General features: G+C 42.8%; 2 protein-coding genes across 3 annotated transcripts; one reads left to right on the top strand and one right to left on the bottom strand.

Moving 5' to 3' along the window:
• Positions 1–202: 202 nt before the first annotated feature.
• XPC (XPC complex subunit, DNA damage recognition and repair factor) lies at positions 203–12,871 on the bottom strand. Of its 2 annotated transcripts, none has more exons than XM_074151492.1 (16): positions 12,733–12,871; positions 11,789–11,987; positions 11,450–11,583; positions 10,513–10,636; positions 9,463–9,547; positions 8,797–8,954; positions 8,424–8,544; positions 6,993–7,082; positions 5,640–6,572; positions 5,002–5,162; positions 4,662–4,743; positions 4,073–4,207; positions 3,421–3,590; positions 3,004–3,097; positions 2,352–2,441; positions 203–1,544 (listed from the first exon to the last, which is right to left on the bottom strand). In XM_074151492.1, the coding sequence occupies exons 1-16, from the start codon at positions 12,827–12,829 to the stop codon at positions 1,332–1,334; spliced, it is 2,886 nt and encodes a 961-aa protein (XP_074007593.1). In that variant the 5' UTR covers positions 12,830–12,871; the 3' UTR covers positions 203–1,331. The 2 variants fall into 2 exon arrangements, with proteins under 2 accessions (XP_074007593.1, XP_074007592.1); XM_074151491.1 differs by having other exon boundaries at positions 12,727–12,829.
• A 46-nt stretch (positions 12,872–12,917) lies between these two features.
• On the top strand, positions 12,918–19,190 carry LSM3 (LSM3 homolog, U6 small nuclear RNA and mRNA degradation associated). The gene is made up of 4 exons (XM_074152361.1): positions 12,918–12,961; positions 14,462–14,572; positions 15,756–15,851; positions 16,180–19,190. Exons 1-4 carry the CDS (start codon positions 12,941–12,943, stop codon positions 16,258–16,260), a joined length of 309 nt encoding a protein of 102 aa, XP_074008462.1. The 5' UTR covers positions 12,918–12,940; the 3' UTR covers positions 16,261–19,190.
• The last annotated feature ends 1,223 nt before the right edge of the window (positions 19,191–20,413 follow it).

Raw genomic sequence — 20,413 nt, 5'->3', positions numbered from 1 at the left:
ATTTTAGAATTCAGTAGCAAAACCTAAAAAACTCAGCATGTAGACCATTAACATTAAAACAATTCCCAAGCAGCCAGTGCTGGGATATCCTGGGACCCCATTTGTGGCTTCTGGAAACACAATGGTGCAGTCTTATCCTTGCCTGGGAGTCCTTCCAGGGAAACAGCTGCTTAGAGAAGAAAGCGCTGGCCGGAGGGGAGGTGGAATGGACAACACACTCTTCTTCAATACTTTATTTTGTTCTACAAATACAGTACAAAAATAGAGTTCTTTCTGAACATAATTAAATGTGAGCCATTTTCTTGCATTTCAATCTTTCCTCTGTGACAACGTCCAGCAATGACTCCTCTCTATTTTTGGAGAGACAGTGTCAGTGTGATTTAGTTATAAAAATACTGCGAATGACAGATCAGCATTTCTACTACAAAACTGCAGGGAAAGCTTCTGTAGATTTCACATTCCTCTCAACAGCTTTTTAATGCTCAGGTGCTGGGTAACATTTACAAGAGCTCTGTGGCTGCAGTGAATTTCATTTCCGATGACAACAGGCAGCCAGTTTCACAGGTTTTGCTCCAGAACATACCCAAATCATCTTGATAAAATGGAAATAAGTATGTATATATTCCAATTACTGAAGAAAACATATTTAACCTTAAGTTTGAAATGACGACGGGGCTTCTCCCTTCTAATGCACAAGATTTCTGAAAGTAACGGAAGACGGCAGGATAAAAAGCCAAAATTGAGCTTTCACAAAAGGCAGAGATTCTTTAGAAAGTAAATTTTCAGATTCATCCAAAGCTTGATTACGTGCTGCTTTACCCTTGAGAGGAGGTATTTCCCCTTCTGTGATGGTGGGACAGTAAGACCAGAACTCTGCCTCACCACTGACTCGGTTAAGGTATGAATCAAAGGTGTCAGTGGTCCTTTGGCCAGCTCACCACAGACTGACAAAGGGCAGCTGCTTTGGTTCTGAGCAAGCAGGAAAAAATGGAAAGGAAAAAAATGGCAAAAGAGAGTGCTGGTGAAAGGAATGCTTCAAAAACCAGAATTATTAGTGCCGAGTGATACAAAAAAGAGCAAAAAGCCCCAACAGCACACAGTGATCTTCTCAGAAGGTGAAACTGCACATCTGCTTCTCCTAAGTCCAAGGATAAAAGGATGAACATAATGACCTGTGACAGCAAAAGAATCTCTTGATCCTGAATGAGGCTGGTCCCTGACAGCTCAGAAACACAAGTGCACACGAAGACTAAGTCCTTAACTGGCAAAGGCTACTTTTGTTGTGACTATTGTTCTTGCATCTGGAAACAGCAAAGAAACGCTTGTTCTGATCACAGCTTCTCAAAAGGGAACAACTGTGCTGCTTCGCCTTTCTTTTCCCGCTTGCTCTTTCTGGTTGTCTTCTCTTCTTTTTTTTTCTCTAACTGGCGATTTTGGGGCCAAGAAATGTCCGCGTTCCCTACTGCAGTCTCTGAACTCGGACCCCCTTCTTCATCGGAAGAGAATCCCGCTCCTTTCTGTGTCTCAGGTGCTGATGGCTCAGTCTGGAAAAAACAGGCACGGAAATTCAAAAGTTGTCTAGAAATCACCCTTTCTAAAAGGGCTTGTCTTCCCTTACAGTGACACTTAATGACATCACAAAAGTTGGCTGTTCTGGTTTGGGCGTCTCACCCAAAGCAATGTGTTTCTATTCCTGGATGTCAAGCATTCTTTCAACACAAGCAAAAAGATTTTTGGCTGTGGAAGAGTAAAAATAAACCTGCTTTAAAAAGATCATGCTTTTCACCTTTCTCAATGGGGAAAAGACTAAGAACTAAAACATCTGACTTCATAACTAAAAGCAGCCCCTTCTCATCCTGTCAGCTACTTACTTGGCTTGGAGGAATAAATCCAGGAAGGGGCTATGTCAGAACAGAAAATAATACCAAAAAAATGATGCTTTGGGAAACACTAATCTCTTGTTAAACAATAATGAATCTTTCATGGACATGACCGCATTGAATTTCTGGTGGTTTTTTTCCTAGTTGCTGGTAACACACTAACAACAGGAAAGAAAAAGATTTTTGAGCAACTGCACTCTGGAAGTTCTACACCCTGCAGCTGGAAACACAACACATTGGGAATGCTGGAAAAAAGTATCTTAGAATCATAGAATCATAGAATGGTTAGAGTTGGAAACGACCTTAAAGATCATCCAGTTCCAACCCCCCTGCCATGGGCAGAGACACCTCCCACTAGAGCAGGTTGCTCAAAGCCCCATCCAGCCTGGCCTTGAACACCTCCAGGGATGGGGCATCTTGGTAGAGAATTATCATCCTGGAGAAGAAATGACCACTAGAAATGCCGAATACCTTGATGGAGTAGCGTTGCTTCAGTCTCTCTCTGATGAGAAGTCCTTTTGTCAGCAGCTTCCAATTCCCCAGAGCTCTTTTCTCACGCTTCTGTGTGTGATTGTTATTGAAAAGAGAAAATTTGTTGTTGTAAGTTTCAATGTATTTATGCCCACAGAAAACAGAAGTTTGAATACTTTAAAGTGCTCCTAAAAAAAGCCAAGCCAACTGAAAACATCACATTAAAAGATTCTAGGCCAGGGTTCTTAAGAGTAAAATGTATTGGTGTCCAATACATTGGTGTCCAATTATCTGCTAAATACATGAATTACTGTCACTTTCTAATGTGCACCCTGACTGTGTAAATTACACCAGAGCCACCTCCAACACTTTAACCTCCTGTACGTATTCCTCTTTTTTGTTTCCCAGCAGCCATGGAAAACTAGTCCAGAGTCTGCACTACTTCAGATCTTGCTACACCCCTGTATTGCACCCCACTGCAGTTGGGACAGCAAGCCCCAAAGGGGGCGTTCGGAGGATACAATTAGCCCCTCGGGGTCACAGAGTGCGGTGTCTGGCGCTTACACAGGCCCCCCTTGTTTGACTGCCCACAGTTTCAGTGAAATTTACTTAATAAATGTAAGAATAAGGAAGCTGCAAAAACAATTCCCACCTCCTTTTCCTTCTTTTCTATTTCTGCTTGTTCATTCTCCCAGGCAGCAATGAGGACCTCTTTGTACTCCTCACAGACAACGTAGCCATCAGTACTAGGAAGGAGAACACAATCCTCTGTCAGCTACTAGAAGGAAAAAGAAAAGCAGCAAATGCTGACCCAGCCAAAGCAAGAGCAAACTACTGAGAAGTGGCAGAACCATCTGTCACACAGGATCCAAATGTGTCACCCACTGCCTGTTCCTCCCTGCACAAGTGCAGACTCTTAAAGCATATAAAGTCACTTCTGCACGCCAGGACCACTGACTCCACTGCCACCGATAGCACAGAAGAGGAGGGCAAGTACTCCGTAACACAGGGCATACAGCTTCTGCAGGACATCAACATCTATCAGCTGCAACAAAGCAGCTTTACATACACTGGGTGTGAGTAACCACCATGAAAATCAAATCCAGTGATGGCTTGAGCACAGTCAATGTCCAACTTGCGCGCCAATCTGTTCAGATTTGGGAGTCTCAGCTGCACACAACCAACTGGTAACATGGAGGGCAGGAAGAGATAGACATTTCCATATTCATTCCGAGGAACCTGTTATTGGAAAGTTAAAGAGAAATGGTGACACTCCTGCTCTCTGGAGAGAGGTGAAAATCCCTGCTGCAACTCAGAGACTCTCCCTTCCTTCTGACTTGCTACATTCCACTCAAGTATTTGATAAATATTCACACGAGAAGGCACAAGCCTAGATTTTAGCTGCATGGTTATCTCCTAGCTATGTTCTCTGCCCAGGCCTTGTTACTAGGGCTGTAATGCAGAGAATCAGCAAAACAAACACAGGGTAGGCAAATTAGACTAACGAAATTATAAAGCTAGCAGTCTACACTCATGACTTGTACTCAGGAAAGGCCTCAGTGAAGTTTTGACCATTTCCTCCTGGGTACAGTCACTTAGAAGTCTTAATCCTGAATCCAGATGTTATTGACTGATCTCACCACTGAAACACGCAACTTCTGGAAAAATAAGGCCCACAGCAAACACTCCCTTTAAAACCAGCCCTCTGCCTTCCTCCCTACCTTTCCATCCACTGCTATAGGTGGCTGATACTCCTCTGTCTGCCAGCGACCAAACAGCGCCAGGTCCTCTTTGTCCCGGTTTGCAGGCTCTGCAAGGCGCGCCTTCCTCGCCTGGTTGGAAAATCCTTTCACCATCTGTGTAAATACAATAACCAAGCCTGTCACACCACAGCAACAAGCTGCCAGTGATTCCAGGCTTCCCTAGGACATTAAAGGAGAAGGCTCTGGGAGAGAAGAAATGTCTATTTCCTAGCTTCAGTATCCATCGCTTATAAACAATAACCCACAGCACCTCTATGCAACAGGAAGCCAGATCCTGCAGTTCATATAAAATGCTCGGACACCTTTAAAGAAGATGAAAAGCGTGCAGTTCTGCAAGACAGATACCCTTGGAGCGGGAAGAAAAGCTGGCTGGGCTTTGGGTAGTACACAGGAACCACAGGCACAGGAGGTGGACAGATTCACAATGCAGCTACCACAAACCACGCAAGTGAGAAATCTGACAGAGAGAAAGCAAAAACCAAACCAGGACTGAGCTTGAACTTTAGAGGGCAGATGTGTTGCACAGGAGGACGTCAAACCCTCTTACCTTGTAAGGCACTTCTCCAATCCTCACCACTCGAGCTTTCTTTAGCCAAGTGTCCTTGGAGTGCAGCGTGTGTACGCAGTCTCTAAAAAGGCCAGAAGGAAGCACCATAAGAGTTCTGAAGTCTCTCCATAAAAGGCTTCCAAACTGTTATTCACGTTAGGCACTGTAAAAAACCTGTATCCAAGCGACACGCAAATGCTGTCTGAGCAGCTAAATGCTTCAGCCTGTCTCTGCACCTGGCCTCAGACTACTGCTAATACCGTCATGGTCTTCACCCAAATTAGCTCTTAAATTCATAACAAAGACCGCAGTCGCACCTGACAACACACGCACCACTCACCTGGAGTAGACAGCCTCTCCCCTGCAGTACCCTAGGACAGCAGCTGTCTCAGGATAGATCGCCTGGTATTTCAAGAGGTGCCTCTTCAGTGCATAAAGAGGGTGGTTTTTGTACTCTCCAATTGCTGTTGGTAGAGGTTGATCTTGAAGCTTAACTTGAAACTGTACGAATTATACAAAGAAGAGTGATTTCTCAACTCTCTTGCGCTACCCTTTGTAAGAAAGTAAGAATGATTATAGTATGGATCAAAGGAAAAAAAACATCAGAAACTTAGTCAGATAAGCCATCAGACCAAAGCATTCTTGTTGCAAATAGGTACTTAAATGTGTACCCAAATCTACATATTTTAAAGACTCTCTGAGAAGAGTAATGCTAAACTGTACAGAAACCACATTAGTAAGCTTCCAGAATGGGCTGTCCAGTACTTTTGCTACCCAGATTTCTCTGAACAGCCTCCATTTGATATTATTTTAATCTATCATTGTATATTCACTTTAAAACATGCTCAATCTGAACCTTTCAAGCTCAAATAAAAAATGCCTTCCTCATGGAAAGACTCCTAATGATTTTTGCCTGAATGAGAATCCAAGGACTGGACTCCTGGCACTAAATGTCCTGAATAACCTACTGCCATTTACCTCATTTTCCTCCTTCTTGTCTCTTTCCACATAGGGACTTTTATATGGCTGCAGCGTGTCTTCCCACCACTCAGGGTCCACACGACTCTTCCTTGTTGTGGTCATCCACACTGGGTCATATCTTTGCGTCACGTCCCTGACACTCCCATCATTGTCAAATCCCACAGTGTAGGAAAGCGGCTTTGTGGCATATGTGAAGCACAGCTGGGGCTGGCCAACGTTGCCATGAACACAGTCTACACACACCCACTTGTCCTCACGTTCAAGGAAAACCTCCAGCCACTGGTCTGTGCCCATCACTTTCCCTACCTCCTGCTGTCCATCATCCTCATCACTAGAAATTATTTTGTTTCTCTTTCTCTGTGCATGAGGCAAGGCTGGAGCTGTACTTTTTGCTGGCCTAGGCTCAGCTCCATATGAATTTTTGGACAGCCTTGATTCTGAAGTCTCGGTTTTAGGGCTTTTTATAGCCGTCACCTTTGACTTCTGAGAGCCCAGTGAGCTCCTCTGTCTTTTAGAGACAGTTTCAAAATCCTCATCAGAGAGATCACTCTCCTCCTCCGAAACCTCAAAGTCCGAACCACTGCCCTCATCACTTCCACTCTCTTCTTTGTAACACACTTTGGAGGCCACTCGTCTCCGGCGATCATTCTTGGGCCTGACTGGCACATCTTTTTCCGCTAAAGCACTCTCTTCATTACCAGATTCCTTCTGTTCCTGGCTACCTGTAGTCAACTTTGACTTGCATGTCCTTTTGGTCTGAGCAGTTTTGCGTTTCTTTGGCTCCTTGTTGTCTTTTTCACTCTCTGAGGATTCTTCATCCCGTTTGGTTTTTCTGCAGGGGCATTTTTTTGCCACAGCTTTGGGTGTTGTGGCAGAGCTCTCCTGCCCCTCAGAGGTACTGAGAGACTGTTTCTTGGAGGAGCTTTTTACCTGCAAAGAGTGAGTGTAGGTCACTTTTATTACCACGGCTAAGAATATGTTAAAAAAAAAGACTGAAATCAGCACAAGGTGCATGCAGACCAAAGACTGGCAGACATCGTCAATCTGTAGGTCTTAGGGACTTCTAAACTTCAGGCCAGTAGCTGAGGAGAGGTGTACTCTAAGTTTTAAAGAAACATAAAACCACTGAAGCTTAAGTCGTCTTTGCTGAAACACACAAAATGAGTGTTTTTACAGGAGAAAACCCAAAATTAAGGGTTTGCATCTTCTGCACTATAGACAGAACATTGTCATCACCCTGGTTCATGCAGTGAGTTATTCGCTCCAAGCTGCAGCAGCCAAAAAGTTTTTTCAATCCTACTCTCTAAACCAGTGACCTATTCCTTATTTCACACACCAAACAAAACCTACCTTTGCTTTTGTCTCCTTGAGAGGAATAGGCTGAAAAGACAGCACAAGGCGACACAGCAGCTGCAATGCTCGCAAAATAATTAAAAATATCTGGAAAAGAAAAATTAAAGCATGTTTAACCTTTGTTGAAGGTATATAAAAAACCTCTTGAAAGACTCATTTACAATCTGGGTTCTGTCACAAATCATTTTCATTCCTACCTTTTATCCAGTGCAGAGGTGTAGGGAGCCCAGTTACTATAAAAGCACCGCGCAGTCTTATCTGGCTCTTATTTATATTTATATATATTTATGTTCCTACTGTGACGGGGGTACTGCTGTTAACTCACAGATGAGGAACCAATTCCTAAAGAGGTTAAATGAACCATCCTGCTACAGCAGACACAGTAATTCACCCAGATCCCATCCACCCTATCAGTCTCTCATTCTTGAGGAAAACTTAATGACTCTAAATCCTGCCTCGCAAAGGTGGCCAAAGCCAACCACAGACCATCAGCTGACCCCGGCAGAAACACCAGCCATTCCGAGAATGTCATTACAGTCACAACTGAGTGGCTAACAACTGAAGCTGCCTACGCAAGTCTTGCTTTGTTTTTTCCTCCTGTCGCAGGAAGTGACACCTGTGCATTTCCACAGCAGGCTGCAAAGCCACCACAGCCACTGCTTCATGCTTTGCAGCAGAGAAGCTGCAGCACCCCAGTTTATCAGCAACAGGGCAGTTGCAAGTCATGTACCCACAAAGCAGCACCTCGTTTCTGCTCTTTCAAACGTCCCCTGTCAATTTGATCTCCTGTGTTTTTCCCTCCTTTGGTTGTTTTACCAAAATCTCCGTGAGACTTGAAGCAATTGACTCCACTTCTTCCCTTAATCCAATTCCACCATAAAATGACTGTAGAGTTGAAGGCCTTTTGAAGCCTTGGCCTTGGGCTGCTCTAAATCAAAGCTCAATTCCTTTTGCATTCAATGGTGACTTGCAATAACAAACTACCAACCTTCTAACTCCAAGATCTTGGAAGAGTTTCTCTGACAGCAAGTAAGCCCAAGAATTTCCTCATTCAAGTTAGCATTTCAGAAGAAACCTATTAAGCTGGTTTTCTTTGATCTACCCTGCTAAAGCAATATAAAGAAGCCGAAGCATACTTAAGAACAAGTAGCTCTATACACTATATACAAAGCCCTCCACAGAAGAACATGGAGTGCACAGTGCCACCAACCAGAACTAGAGGCTCCAGTTAAGCACAGTTCAAATTGAATAATTTAATCACAGAAGGACTCCAGGTAAATATACGACAGAAGAAGCCACGGAATAACCTAAGTCACTAATTTGTTTTCTCCAAATCCTTCCCTCAAACACCACTTTGTGTATGATCCGATGGCACTACAGCACTGATCCAGGACACAAACTCAGCAACCAACCCTGCACTTCACTTACATGAACCAACTCTTCATCATCTCGTGCAGCATAGACAGCAAAGCGCCTCTCCAAGGTCGACTGAAGGGGCTCTCCTTTTTCAGTGGAAAGCTCTTCATTGACAGTGAAGGTTCCAACAAACCTGAAATACCAGTGTCATGGTTTAACCCCAGCGAGCAGCCAGGACCACGCAGCCACTCGCTGCTTATGGTCTAGTATTTATGACTGTATTCTTAAACTACATAGTTCATCCTTTCCTTCTGTAAGAAGGACAGACTCTCACTCTCGTATGTAAAATCAAAAAACACTGAAAATTGGTAATTACATTTACCCCTCTCCCCAAACCCTGGCTCTACATTCTCTGTGATAGCACGATTAGGAGACAGAATTTTACCATTTCACCAAGTTGGAAAGGTAGGGAAGGTCCACTTGGCCTGCAGGCACTTTTGTGAAGTGGATGGGGATGATGGATAGACCAATGGCATGAAGATCTGGCTGGCTGCAGATCCTGTTCCTATAGAAACCATTTGCTAATAAACACAAGAGGTGAACCTGAGAGAAAAAAGTTTCTACAGTGAGTTCACAAGAGGTTTTCTTTGCTGGAACTATTGTCCGTGGTACAGATGAGGAAGGCTTTACTGCTCCTTTTAACAGAGACAGGCAAAAATGAAGCCTCCCAAGCATACACAGGGTGGACACAGGGCTGTCTTCAGATCACCATCAGAAGACAGTAAAGCATTGAAGTCCCTGTCAGTGTCTCCTGCTCTACAGGACTGACAGTGTGACCCCAACAGAACGAGCAGATACACACTCATGGAAAAATATACACCCTACTCACATCTGCTTTGATTTAAAATTTTACTAATGCAGTCACTGATGCTTCTAACTTACAGTTTAGCAGAAGTCTAATGAGCATTTGTCGGGTCTACAGCCTTTTTACCTTTTCCCTTCTAGCCACAGCCCCAAATTATTTGATCAAAATTAGTTTTCTTCATTATGAATCAGTTCAGACATCTTTACACTCAATTTTTAATCTGCCAGGTTACTCTGTGACCAATACCTTATGCGTGTTCTCACGAATGTCCTTGCTGAAACGTTTCATCATTCTCCGAAGATACATCTCAAACTCGGCTTTCCTTTTTTCTCTGCATAAGATTACAAAAAAATGGATGTTGCGAGTTTTCTGTGGACCCGCCTTTCCAGATTCCTGAATTGGATCAGTTCACAAAGAGAATCCATCCCAGAGAATCTTCTGTGCACGCTTAACAAAAGTTTAGTTACTGGCTATGTGAACAGGCACACGGGCTGCATACGACTAATAAACTGTGAACTCTATGTACTTCACTACTGAGAGCTTGGCTGTATTCAGATGGCCTAAATTCCACCTAACTTTATGCGCCTTCAGTTTCCTACCAGCCAGCTTTGGACTCCGTATTACACTTATAATTCACTATCTGAATTGTTTGACTTTTAGATTACTGCTAGCATTTCGTTCAGATTGCTGGAAAAATGTTTTTCTCTTCATTAATAAAGTCTTTTAACTTAGAGGCAAAAGATATTCTGCTTGCTTTGTTATGAAGGGCTGCCCTGGGACAGTCCCCACCCTATAACAGCATAAGATATCATCAAGGCTCCAGCTGCCACACAAAGAATGCCTTCCTTGCTATAATGCTCCCAGCTGCCAAGGATATTCATTTGACCCACCTTTTCACGGCTCAGGTAGGGGTGCACAGAGGCTTCCACCCAAGCTGTTAAGATATTATAGTACAACAAATGCCATCACCCACAGCTCCCCTTGAAGAGAGCTACTACTGTCTCTGGTTTGGAAATGTAGATATTAATGCACAATGAAGTTACGCGCTTGATTTTCAAGAAGCTGAAAAACCTCCATTCCTGCCAACTGATGATTTTTGGCCATTGAAGATTTTTGGTAAAATTTGGTCAGCGTGTAAACTGTTTTCCATCCCATGACCTTGCATCATTCGAACTCAAGAGTCTGCACCAAGTGGTGCAATTTCCACCCAGAACAGAGCAAGTCAGTGACAGTCAAGATTTAGCATATTTTTAACTTCATCCTTTAATGGCCCTCTGCTGCCTTCCCTGTTCTTACCTCCTTTTTCTTTTCTTCACCTGCTCTGGGGTTTCAATCTCTATCTCGACAGGATTGCTTGGCAACACCATTGCTGGAAGAGCAGCAGCTTCTTCTAACTTATCTGTGGCAGGTTCCTGGAGTTCTGAAAAAATAACATAATACTAAATGATATGTAAACATGGAATAGATGTCCCAGGGCGGTCTGACAACGGGACAGGAATCTACCTATTCCTTCTAAAGTGTTCAACCATTGAAACAACGTACCAACAGAACATCCCCAGTAATTACCAGCTCCTGGATCTTCCATAATACTGTGTGCGCTCAGTTATTTCAAATAACTGTGGGATGCCAGTCACCTGCTGTTGAGGAATCAGCTCAGCACAGTCTAACGGCAAGTGACTGTCACAGGCAAAACTCAACAGGAGAAAGGTGAATGAAGCAGATGTGATCTGAAGGATACTTGCAGAGTAGCAAAGAGAAAAACCTGACAGCTGTTCACTTTAGAAGGCATAAATCTGTAGCAGCAAAACAGGAAGGTTATGATCAACATGATTCTTGTCACAGTTCGTTGATGGCCACCTAATCAAGCAGCTCAGTTCGTTTCATCTCCGCTCTCCTCTACTAGGAAGTGGCAGTTTTGAATCTTCAAAGCGACTCCTTCTTAACTGCTTAGTATTAGACAGCACAAACAGCTGAGAGAATGCTTTGTGCATGGTAGCATAATTTTAACATAACCCAACAAATAGCTTCATTCAAGGCGCTACCATCAGGTCAGTAGTTGCCTGGCTTTTTTATGCTTTGGAATCATTCTAAAAACATTGCAAGATACGAGCTTTTAAAGATACAGATATGCATATGGAGCATACTTATGAGAACTGGTTCAAAAATCAAATTACAAAAAAAAATGTGTGTAAGAATATTTACTGCTTAAAATTAATAAACATGCAATTGTTACCTTCCACGTCCTCCCATTCATCTTCACTTTCATCATCATCATCATCATCATCAGTATTGTCTTCATCCATCTCTTTTTTAACAGGAGATTCTTTCTTCAACTTTATCTCCTTCTGAGTGGGCTTCAGCGAGTCACTGTTAAAATTATCAAAATGGCTTTAGCATCAGGAAATGTAGCTGCTTGTTTATTCAAGAAAAATAGAGGAAGAACACACTAAAAATAGGGAAATAGATGAAGCATGACCTCTGCATCAGTAACAACAGATTGAGTATTTGACAGTACCCTAACAAATAATATGAAGAGAGAGTTTCTATAAACCTGAATGATAAGTAAACTTACCTGCACGTTTTATCTTTGCTACGATTCCCTTTATTTCTAGTAATTTTTTTATCTTCTTTTATTAGTTGTTTTGCCCCTTTTTGTTTTGAAGGCTTATTTGCTGAGTTAGAAACTCCAGTATCACAATTTTCTTCCTTCTTCCTAGCTGGAGCTTTTGAGTTGTTCTTCCTTATACTGGGCTTTTCCTCTTCAAAATCATCTGCATGGGACAGAAGAACAGAAGATATGTTAAAGGATGATGTTCTGTCTCCATGGCAATCAGAAACATTACCGCCGTGGACTTCATTAGAGCCAGCTACAGCAGAAAGTGAGCGCTCACAATGATGTGCATGTCGATTTTTTCTGAATATATAGGTAAGACTTGAACAATGAGGCGTGTTTAAGGAAAATACTCATAGTAATGTAACACAGGAGAAGTATGTCAAGATTCCTACAGTCCTACCAATGGGGTCAGTTGAAAAACAAGCATCATTCTTGCCGCTCATAAGAAATTATTATTCTGTGAAGCTGCTCTGGAGACCTTATTCCAGGGCATCTCTTGGGACACGGGACCAGCACGTCCCGGCCACTGCCGAGGCCAGACAAACCCTCACCGGGTTTGTTTCGCTCCCCGCCTGACTTTCAGCCTTTGTCCAGTTCTTGCCGACAGCGTGCGGGCCCGCCGGACATGTCATACACCGATTTCTGCCCCCGATCTCTGTGTGAATGGCCCCGCCTCTGGCACCGTGGAGAAGAGCCATCCGCGCCTCTAGCTCCTTCCCTCAGGAACAACCCCTTCCCTCACGGGGGCTGCCGCGGTCCAGCGCCGCGCTAAGGGCGAACTGACACCCGCTGCTCCCTGCACGCCCCCCCGCGCCGAAACGCCAAAGGCCTGGAGCGGCCCCAAGCCCCGGCAATGGCGCAGCGCCCGGCCCGCCCCGCCATGGCCTCCCTCCCGCTCTCACCATCCTCCTCCGGCTTGTCCCCCGGCGCCCCCAGCCCCTCGGAGCGCCTCTTGCTGGCAGCCGCCGGCCGGGGCGATGCTTTGCGCTTCCTGGCCATGTCGCTGCCCCGCTGCGGTCCGCGCCGTGCTACCGCCGGCTCCGCCCCGGTCGGAGGGGAAGGGGAAGGGCCATAAAGTCTCGCGGGAGAGGGCGGGAGGCGGTTTGAAAGATGGCGGATGAGGTGGACCAGGTGAGCGGCTCTCTGCTTCCCTCAGGGCGGGAGGCAGCGGCGAGGCCTTCCCCGCTGCGGCCCGGGCCTCCCGCCTTCCCTCCGCGGGCTTGGGGGAGCCTCCGCGGCTGTTGGGGCGTAAGATGGAGGCAGGCTTTGGGCTGGGTGTACCCGTCGGCAGAGCCCCCCGCTCAGGCGCAGCCTCCTCGGGGGAGCGCTCTCTGTGGGAAATGCGAGTTAGAACATGGAGGGCCTCGGCCCTTGTGCTGCCGCCGGGGTGGTCAGGGGTGCAAGCGGGACTCGCCTCAGGCCCGCTTTCCCCAGGAACCGCAGGAGGAGGGAAGTGGAGGAAGGCTGCTGAGGAAAATACCCTTGGATCTGCCTCACTGAGAAGGAAACAGGGCAGCACGCTGGACGATATGCACAGAAACGTTCACACCTTTTAGTTGTGATCCTGAAAGTAAATCTTTATCCTGAAAAAGAGACCTCGGCCTGGTGTTTGTGTGCAGGTTTCTCACCCGCTCTGAGGCCTGGCGTGAGTGTGGTGTTGCTGAGCAGGAGAGGTGTGTATCTGGGGCAGGAGGGGCAGCGGGTGGCCCAGCTGAGTGACCTGCCCTGGCAAGAATGGCAGCCTGTGTTTTGTTCTTCCAGCCTGCCCGTGTGATGGCACAGGGGTGCTGCTGGGCCATCAGTGGCTGGGTTGTGCCAATTAGCCTTTCTGCTGTGGTGTTGGACAATGGTTGTTGGTGAGGAATATAGGTTATACAACAGTATGCATAAAGTGTGATTTGCTGCAAGATAAACTCAAGCCTTTCAACTCGCATTGCTCAAGCTGGCGAATATCCCAAGAGTGGTAATATCAGTTGCACTCTGGTTCAACAGGATGTGAAGGAGTGATTTGGAATATTTGAATCTCTGTTCTTACCTGTTTGTTTTTTGTGTCTCATAAACACTGAGGAATGGAAAACTGTGTCCAGTTCTGGGCTCCCCAGTTCAAGAAGGACAGGCAACTGCTGGAGAGGATTACAAAGATGATGAAAGGCCTGGAGCATCTCTCTTATGAGGAAAGGCTGAGGGACTTGAGTCTTTTTAATCTGGAGAAGAGAAGGCTGAGGGGAGATCTGATCAATGCCTATAAATACTTAAAGGGAGGGTGTCAAGAGGATGGGGCCAGTCTTTTTTCACTGGTGCCCAGTGACAGGACAAAAGGTAATGGGCACAAAGTACAAACTTGATCATAAGAAGTTCCATCTAAACAAAGGAACTTCTTTACTTTGAGGGTGGCAGAGCCCTGTAACAGGCTGCTCAGAGAGGTGGTGGAGTGTCTGTCTCTGTAGACATTCAAAACCCACCTGGACACATTCCTGTGCCACCTGCTCTAGGTGGACCTGCTTTGGCAGGAGGGTTGGACTAGATGATCTCCAGAGGTCCCTTCTAACCCCATATCATTCTGTGATTCTGATTTTGTGAAAAGTTCACAGTCTTTTTATATAAATAACTGTTTTAACTTTGTTTTTTTAGCAACAAACGACAAATACTGTAGAGGAGCCACTTGATCTCATCAGACTCAGTCTCGATGAGCGAATCTATGTCAAAATGAGGAATGACAGAGAGCTTAGAGGCAGACTACATGTAAGTAAAACTTTCAGAACTAAGCATTGGGCAGCCTTTTTTTCATGTACAACAATCTATTACACAAGCTTACCTATAATATTCTGTTGATTGTTAAAAAAATTAGTTTTAAACCACAAGTAATTGTCTGTGATGTTTAAAAGAGCGGAAGTGATTAAAGATCATCTTAGTAACAAGGGCTGAACCCTTTCTCATGTCAAAAGTATAATGTGATTGGTGAAAAAAACCCTAATTTGTTCAGTACTCTGTTTGCTATTAAATGCTTCACTAGAGAGTCAGGAGATGTACTTTGTTTTTCTTGTCTCCTGAGTGATACCAAGCAATTAATTCCACTGCTTTTGGCTTCTGTTTCTGTGTCTATGAAATAAGCGATAAGCAGGCCTCTTGTGAAGTACCTTGAGGTCTATTTAAAACTGAATTGAGAATGAAATTATCGTTATCAAACAAGTATCTCTTAAGGCACGTGCTGTGAGGGTATGATAGGATATGTACTCAGCTGGATTCTCTGCAAATCTCATTTGTCTATGTGCTTTCTTCTGAGAGTGATACGTTTCTTGACAAGACAGATTCTTGCTTTCGATTAAGCCAGTTGTCCTTCCTGAGCACTGTACTGTGTTGGGGAAGAGACCCAGCTGCCCCATGTGTTAAACTGAGCCTCAACTCCTTTGGGAACACAAAGATGAGGAGAGATCCACGAGGCACTGGTGTAGTGGCATAGTTTGAAACATGCTTTTGTAAGGTGTTTGGAACATGTATTTACTTTAAGGTTTTCCAGCATTGTGTGTATTACAGCTTTCATATCATTTAAGTTGGCCCCAGGCAATTGATTCCAGGAGGCTGGACTGGCAGCAGACAATGTGCAGCTGGTTTAATGCTAATGAAGTGTGTCTGTCTCTGAGTTCTTGCATGTGTTTTCACTGAAAGCTTCTAGCTATTTCCTGGAAGAGAGCATTTCAGTGAATATAAATGTCTTCCCTTTTGTTTATGCAGCAGAGTACTGATTTCTTGGCATTTATGTTTGAAATTATAACTATAACTGATACTACTTTGTTTTGACATAATGGCACATTTTGGTCAAAATCAGGCTAAACTAATTATGTCTGAAAGTTTTGCTGTAATTCTCATTTTAATGAACATATGTTTGAATTTTGGAAGAAATAATAAACCAATTTCATTCCTACAGGCATATGATCAGCACTTAAATATGATTTTGGGTGATGTGGAAGAAACTGTAACTACAATAGAGATTGATGAGGAAACCTACGAAGAGATTTACAAAGTAAGAACTCCAGTGTATTTATGCCCATAGAAGACTTTTGTAAAACTGAACTATGATATATTGTTAAAGTAGTTTATTGTTGACTACTTTTTGAACCAAGATATAAAATAAGTTTTGTGCAAATCGTTACAGAAGTACAAAGGATATCAAAAGATGTGGTGTTAGTTGTAGTGATCTCTTCAGCATGCCAGAAGGTTGTATTTTTGAGCTTATATTTGTTGGAGTTGTTTCTGGTGTTCTGTTATGATTGAATTTGGTCATATGCTTAGCAGATACGTTTTGTAAACTATGCTTTTGTAAATATAAACTTTTCTTTCCTTCTTCATAGTCTACCAAAAGGAATATTCCGATGCTCTTTGTCAGAGGTGACGGCGTTGTGCTTGTAGCTCCCCCATTGAGGGTTGGTTGAAGCAACAAAGAATTTAACCTTGTTGGAAAGTTTGAGGCTTTTGGACAATGGTTTGTCTTTTGATCATGTGTCTCAAAATTCTGTACATGCTTTTTATAGGATGTTTTTGTCTGTTCTTTTGGGAAGGGGAGGGAAGGGGAGCCAGTTTGTCTTGCAGAAAGTACATGTAGTCAGTTGAAACAGTGTAAACCCAACCTGATTTTCTCAGAATTAATGTAACTGTTGTAAATTGGCTGTCTTGTCACATCAGTAAAAGAATCCTTCATTTTTTCAAACTTGGCAATAGCACTGTCTTAATTTTTTGTTTTAAATAAATTTGGTTTATCTTTCAGATTTGACTTGTCATGTTTTTATGTTGAAGACATTATTCTTATGTTCTTCTATAGAGCTAGTGCTAAATTAAGTGGTAGTATGTAGCCTCATTTTCTGAGAAAATAGTAACTTTTGTGTGTGTTGTGTTAATTTCTGTTCTTATTAGTACCTGAGTCTTGCAGATTGATGTTGGGGGGGGGCAATACTACATGAATGAACGGTGCTATAATTTGTGGCTTTTCTGTATCCAAATTCTTGATGCATATCCTTGTAGCAGGGAAATAGCATTTATATGCATCTTCCACTTTAACGTATGTAAAGAAGATGGGGGTCTTTACAATGTTTTCAGATGTTTTTGTTAACAGAGCTTGCTGGTTTGCAAGGCCATAAGTAGAGACTGAGGTGGCTGCCTTACATGCTGTTGAGTTTCCTGCTGTATGCATTCGTTTTCCACTGTCTGTAGCCTGTTTCAGTTCTTGAATACATTAAATGGTGCTGAATGCATAAGATGCTTATTAATTATCTGCTGTGAAGGTGCACTAGAACCCTGAACAAAGCTCTTTTTTTAATATATGCTTTCTCAGGCCCAACCTGTTTGCAATTTATTCTCCTTGTATGAAAAAAAAGGCACGCCATGAAATGTTTTAATAAGTATGTTTGAAAGTCATAGAGAGATGTATGTCTACACTGGGACATTTCCAACGGAGCTTGACTTGTGACTTAATAAACTTAAGTTATCTAGGTTCTTAGGCATGCTCTGTAGGGGTTAGCAAAACCAGCCTGCTCTGGGACTTTCTCCTACAGTTAAAATCTTCATAACTTATGTCCATAGCTTGTGACAGTGGTGAGGAATGCAAGGTCTGCCTTAGTAAGCTCCAAGCCAGATTCTTCTTAAAGGAATACTAACTTTTTTTGCAGTAAAATATATATGCTCAGAAGATGAATGTGTACTTCATACTCCTCAAAATAAGGAGAGCAAGGACTGATACAAAATCTGCTCTGGCTTCTAGGTGGCATCTGTACTTTTGTTCTCATGCAAAGTCCTCTAGTATGAGGACAATAGGAGTGATAGCTGAGGCTGAAATAGAGAAACTATTGCTGAGAATTAGTGTTAGTAGCTATTATAGTCTTAAATTTTTAATCATGTGGAGACTTTCTACCATATTCTTTGTACTCCGTTCTAGAAAGGAGAAATCATTCTACTTGTAAACACATGCAAGCATTTCTTATCTTAAACATGTGCCCAGTGGTGTTTTCATATATAGGTCCCTTGTATGCAAATAAAAGAAGAAAGCATCTGTACAACTTACTCCTATAACATTATTTGAATGAAGAACAGGTATGCAGTGGCTTTGTAGCAGACTTCCCTCCCTTTGCTGTCCTTGCTTGAAATTGGTATGGGCTAAGACGAAAACAATTTTCTGTGATTCCTATCTCATCCATTCCTAGCGTGCTGTCTCTGCAAGACTTAGCTCAGCAAGCATCAACTCCTGTTCCAGGCATATGCAACCCTTGGTGTTGGAAGAAAGCTAGTGATGCTACAACGGTTCCCCTTCGGGAAGGTGTACAAGGATGACTGCACTGAGAGATCCTTTTTAATCTATTATCTCCTATCAATCCAAGAGGCCAGAATAAATGTTTAGGGGAGAGAGCAGAGTAAGAACAGGTGAACACAGTGATAGTCCTCCAATTTGCAGGGATCTGCACATCTGGGGAAGGATAGAGTATGTTTCACAGAATCTGACGGATTTTACCTGCATTGATCAGTCTGCACCCTTTTAAGGAGTTTGGTAAGCCCTTTGCTATGTATTATTAGAGTTTGTCACAGGCTGAGCATGTGTTCCCTGGAAAAATACTTCTGTTTTTGTCTTTGTCTGGTTTGGGCTTGGTTTTGAACTTGCTGCCTGTCACTTTCATGTGATGCTCCTTAATTCTGTGTGACAGACAATGTTGGCTTGGTGGTATTCAGAGATAGCAGAATATATGTTTACCTCTTCATCTTTTCTACTCCTAGTTGCCCTTCAGTTTTCTCTTTTCCAGGTTGCAAGGATATTTTCTATTTAATCACTTCTGATGAAAACGGCTCCATTCCTTTTGTACTATATAATTTTTGTATTGGAGGACTGATGTGATACACAAGGTGTTAGTACATCAGGAACTTCTGCCTTGATAAATTTTAGAATTAATATCTGTTAATAACACTTTTTAGATTCTCTGAGAATGGTAAGAGATGCGAGGTCTACAGTTCCTTTACTTGAGCTATATTGGCCAGCAAAACACATCTATATGTCCAGTAATTCTATACTGCAGAGTATCAGCATAGTCGAAAGAGGACAGCTCACCTAAATCCCTGTAGAACTCTTTCAAAAATTGTCTCATTTGTCACCTTCTGTTTCTTTTGAAGTTTTAAGTGAGAGGTTATGCATGGTGGTTGCTAGCTCAATTTTTGTCTAATTGAGTTCTTGGGTATTTACTGTCTGATTATAAAGATTTCTTATTGTTTATGTTGCTGAAATGTCCGGTAGCATCTTTTATTGGCCCTTCAATTTTTAATGGACTCTCCGGAGTGAGAGCCAGCCTATGCTCCTCTATGATGAATGCAGATTAAAATCTACTTCAAAAAAGTATTTCTGGAGTCTTGTCTCTTTTATTATTCTTTGATCAATCTGTTGCCTGTACTAACCATTTGTTTAGATTCCTGTTCCTGATGTGTTTTAAAAAGAATTTATGGTTAATTTTCCTCAAATAATTTCTCAAGATTTCTCAAATGCCTTTTATATTGCTTGTAGCCTGCCAGAGTTTTTAATACTACTCAGCTTCTTGAAGTTTGCCTTTTTATTTCTAGTAGCTTTTTATAGATAGTAGTAGCCTTTTGGTAGTTTTTAGTCTTTGAACTGCATCTCTTTGATAGATGACAGAGTAATTTCTCAATTTATTATCTTAAAAAAATTTCCTGTTCTTCCTGCAAACGTTTGACTCTCAGCAGCTCTTTTTTAACAAGATTTTTATTATGTAATTCCCTTTTTCAGAAGTGCTGGTATAGTTGGACTTCTGGTGTCTTACTGCTTTTGTGAGAGTGTCAGCTACCTGTGAAATTTCTCTGTGGACTCATTGTAAATTGATTTTTGAATCTCTAACTCATGGAGGACGCTAGATGGTGCTGTATTTCCTCAGATTCAAGCTTGGCTGGCTTTGCCTGACTGATGTATGTAGCCTGTGTCAACAGGCCCTGTAGTTGTACAATTAGTCATTTGTTTTTAATTAGGATGGCACTTGCTGACAGTTTTAAATTAACTCTGCTGCTCACCCATAAGTAAAGATCAAAATATGTTTTGGTGTTTATGTAGGCACAGACCAAGCCCCCAAAAGAGTTAAAGTGAAACAGTATGTGTGCCTTGCATTGTCAGATTTGAAAATGCATGAACTCCAGACTAGCAGCTTTGCTAGTAGCATTAGCTGAAGAATTATGCCATATAGAATAAATTGTGGTTAACCACTTTGCTGCTAAGCACTGCTTGGAGAAGAACAGCACATTGTTGTGTGTGGCATACAAGGCTGCTTCTGCACCCACTGATTCAAGTGCTAGTTGTATGGTTGTCCAGTCACTTCACTGGAGAACTTAATTGCAGTTAATATTCAGCAGGGGGAACAGCCTGCACATAGGAATGTTTGCACACTAAACTCCCCAAGTGACAAATACATAAGCTTATTTCAAGTCACCAACGCTGCTGCCTTTTTGAACCCACAGAAATAAATTTTGATCCAGTCTACATATTTAGACAAGACAAAATTTTGTTCTAGGTCATGTGTAGGGTTTGGGGGGATGTTTGTTTTAAAGCTG

The sequence above is a fragment of the Numenius arquata genome, chromosome 8 (assembly GCF_964106895.1).
Source record: "Numenius arquata chromosome 8, bNumArq3.hap1.1, whole genome shotgun sequence".
Classification (NCBI taxonomy): Eukaryota; Metazoa; Chordata; class Aves; order Charadriiformes; family Scolopacidae; genus Numenius; species Numenius arquata.
The sequence above is the reverse complement of the archived record's forward strand: the minus strand, read 5'-3'. Positions and strand labels throughout refer to the sequence as shown.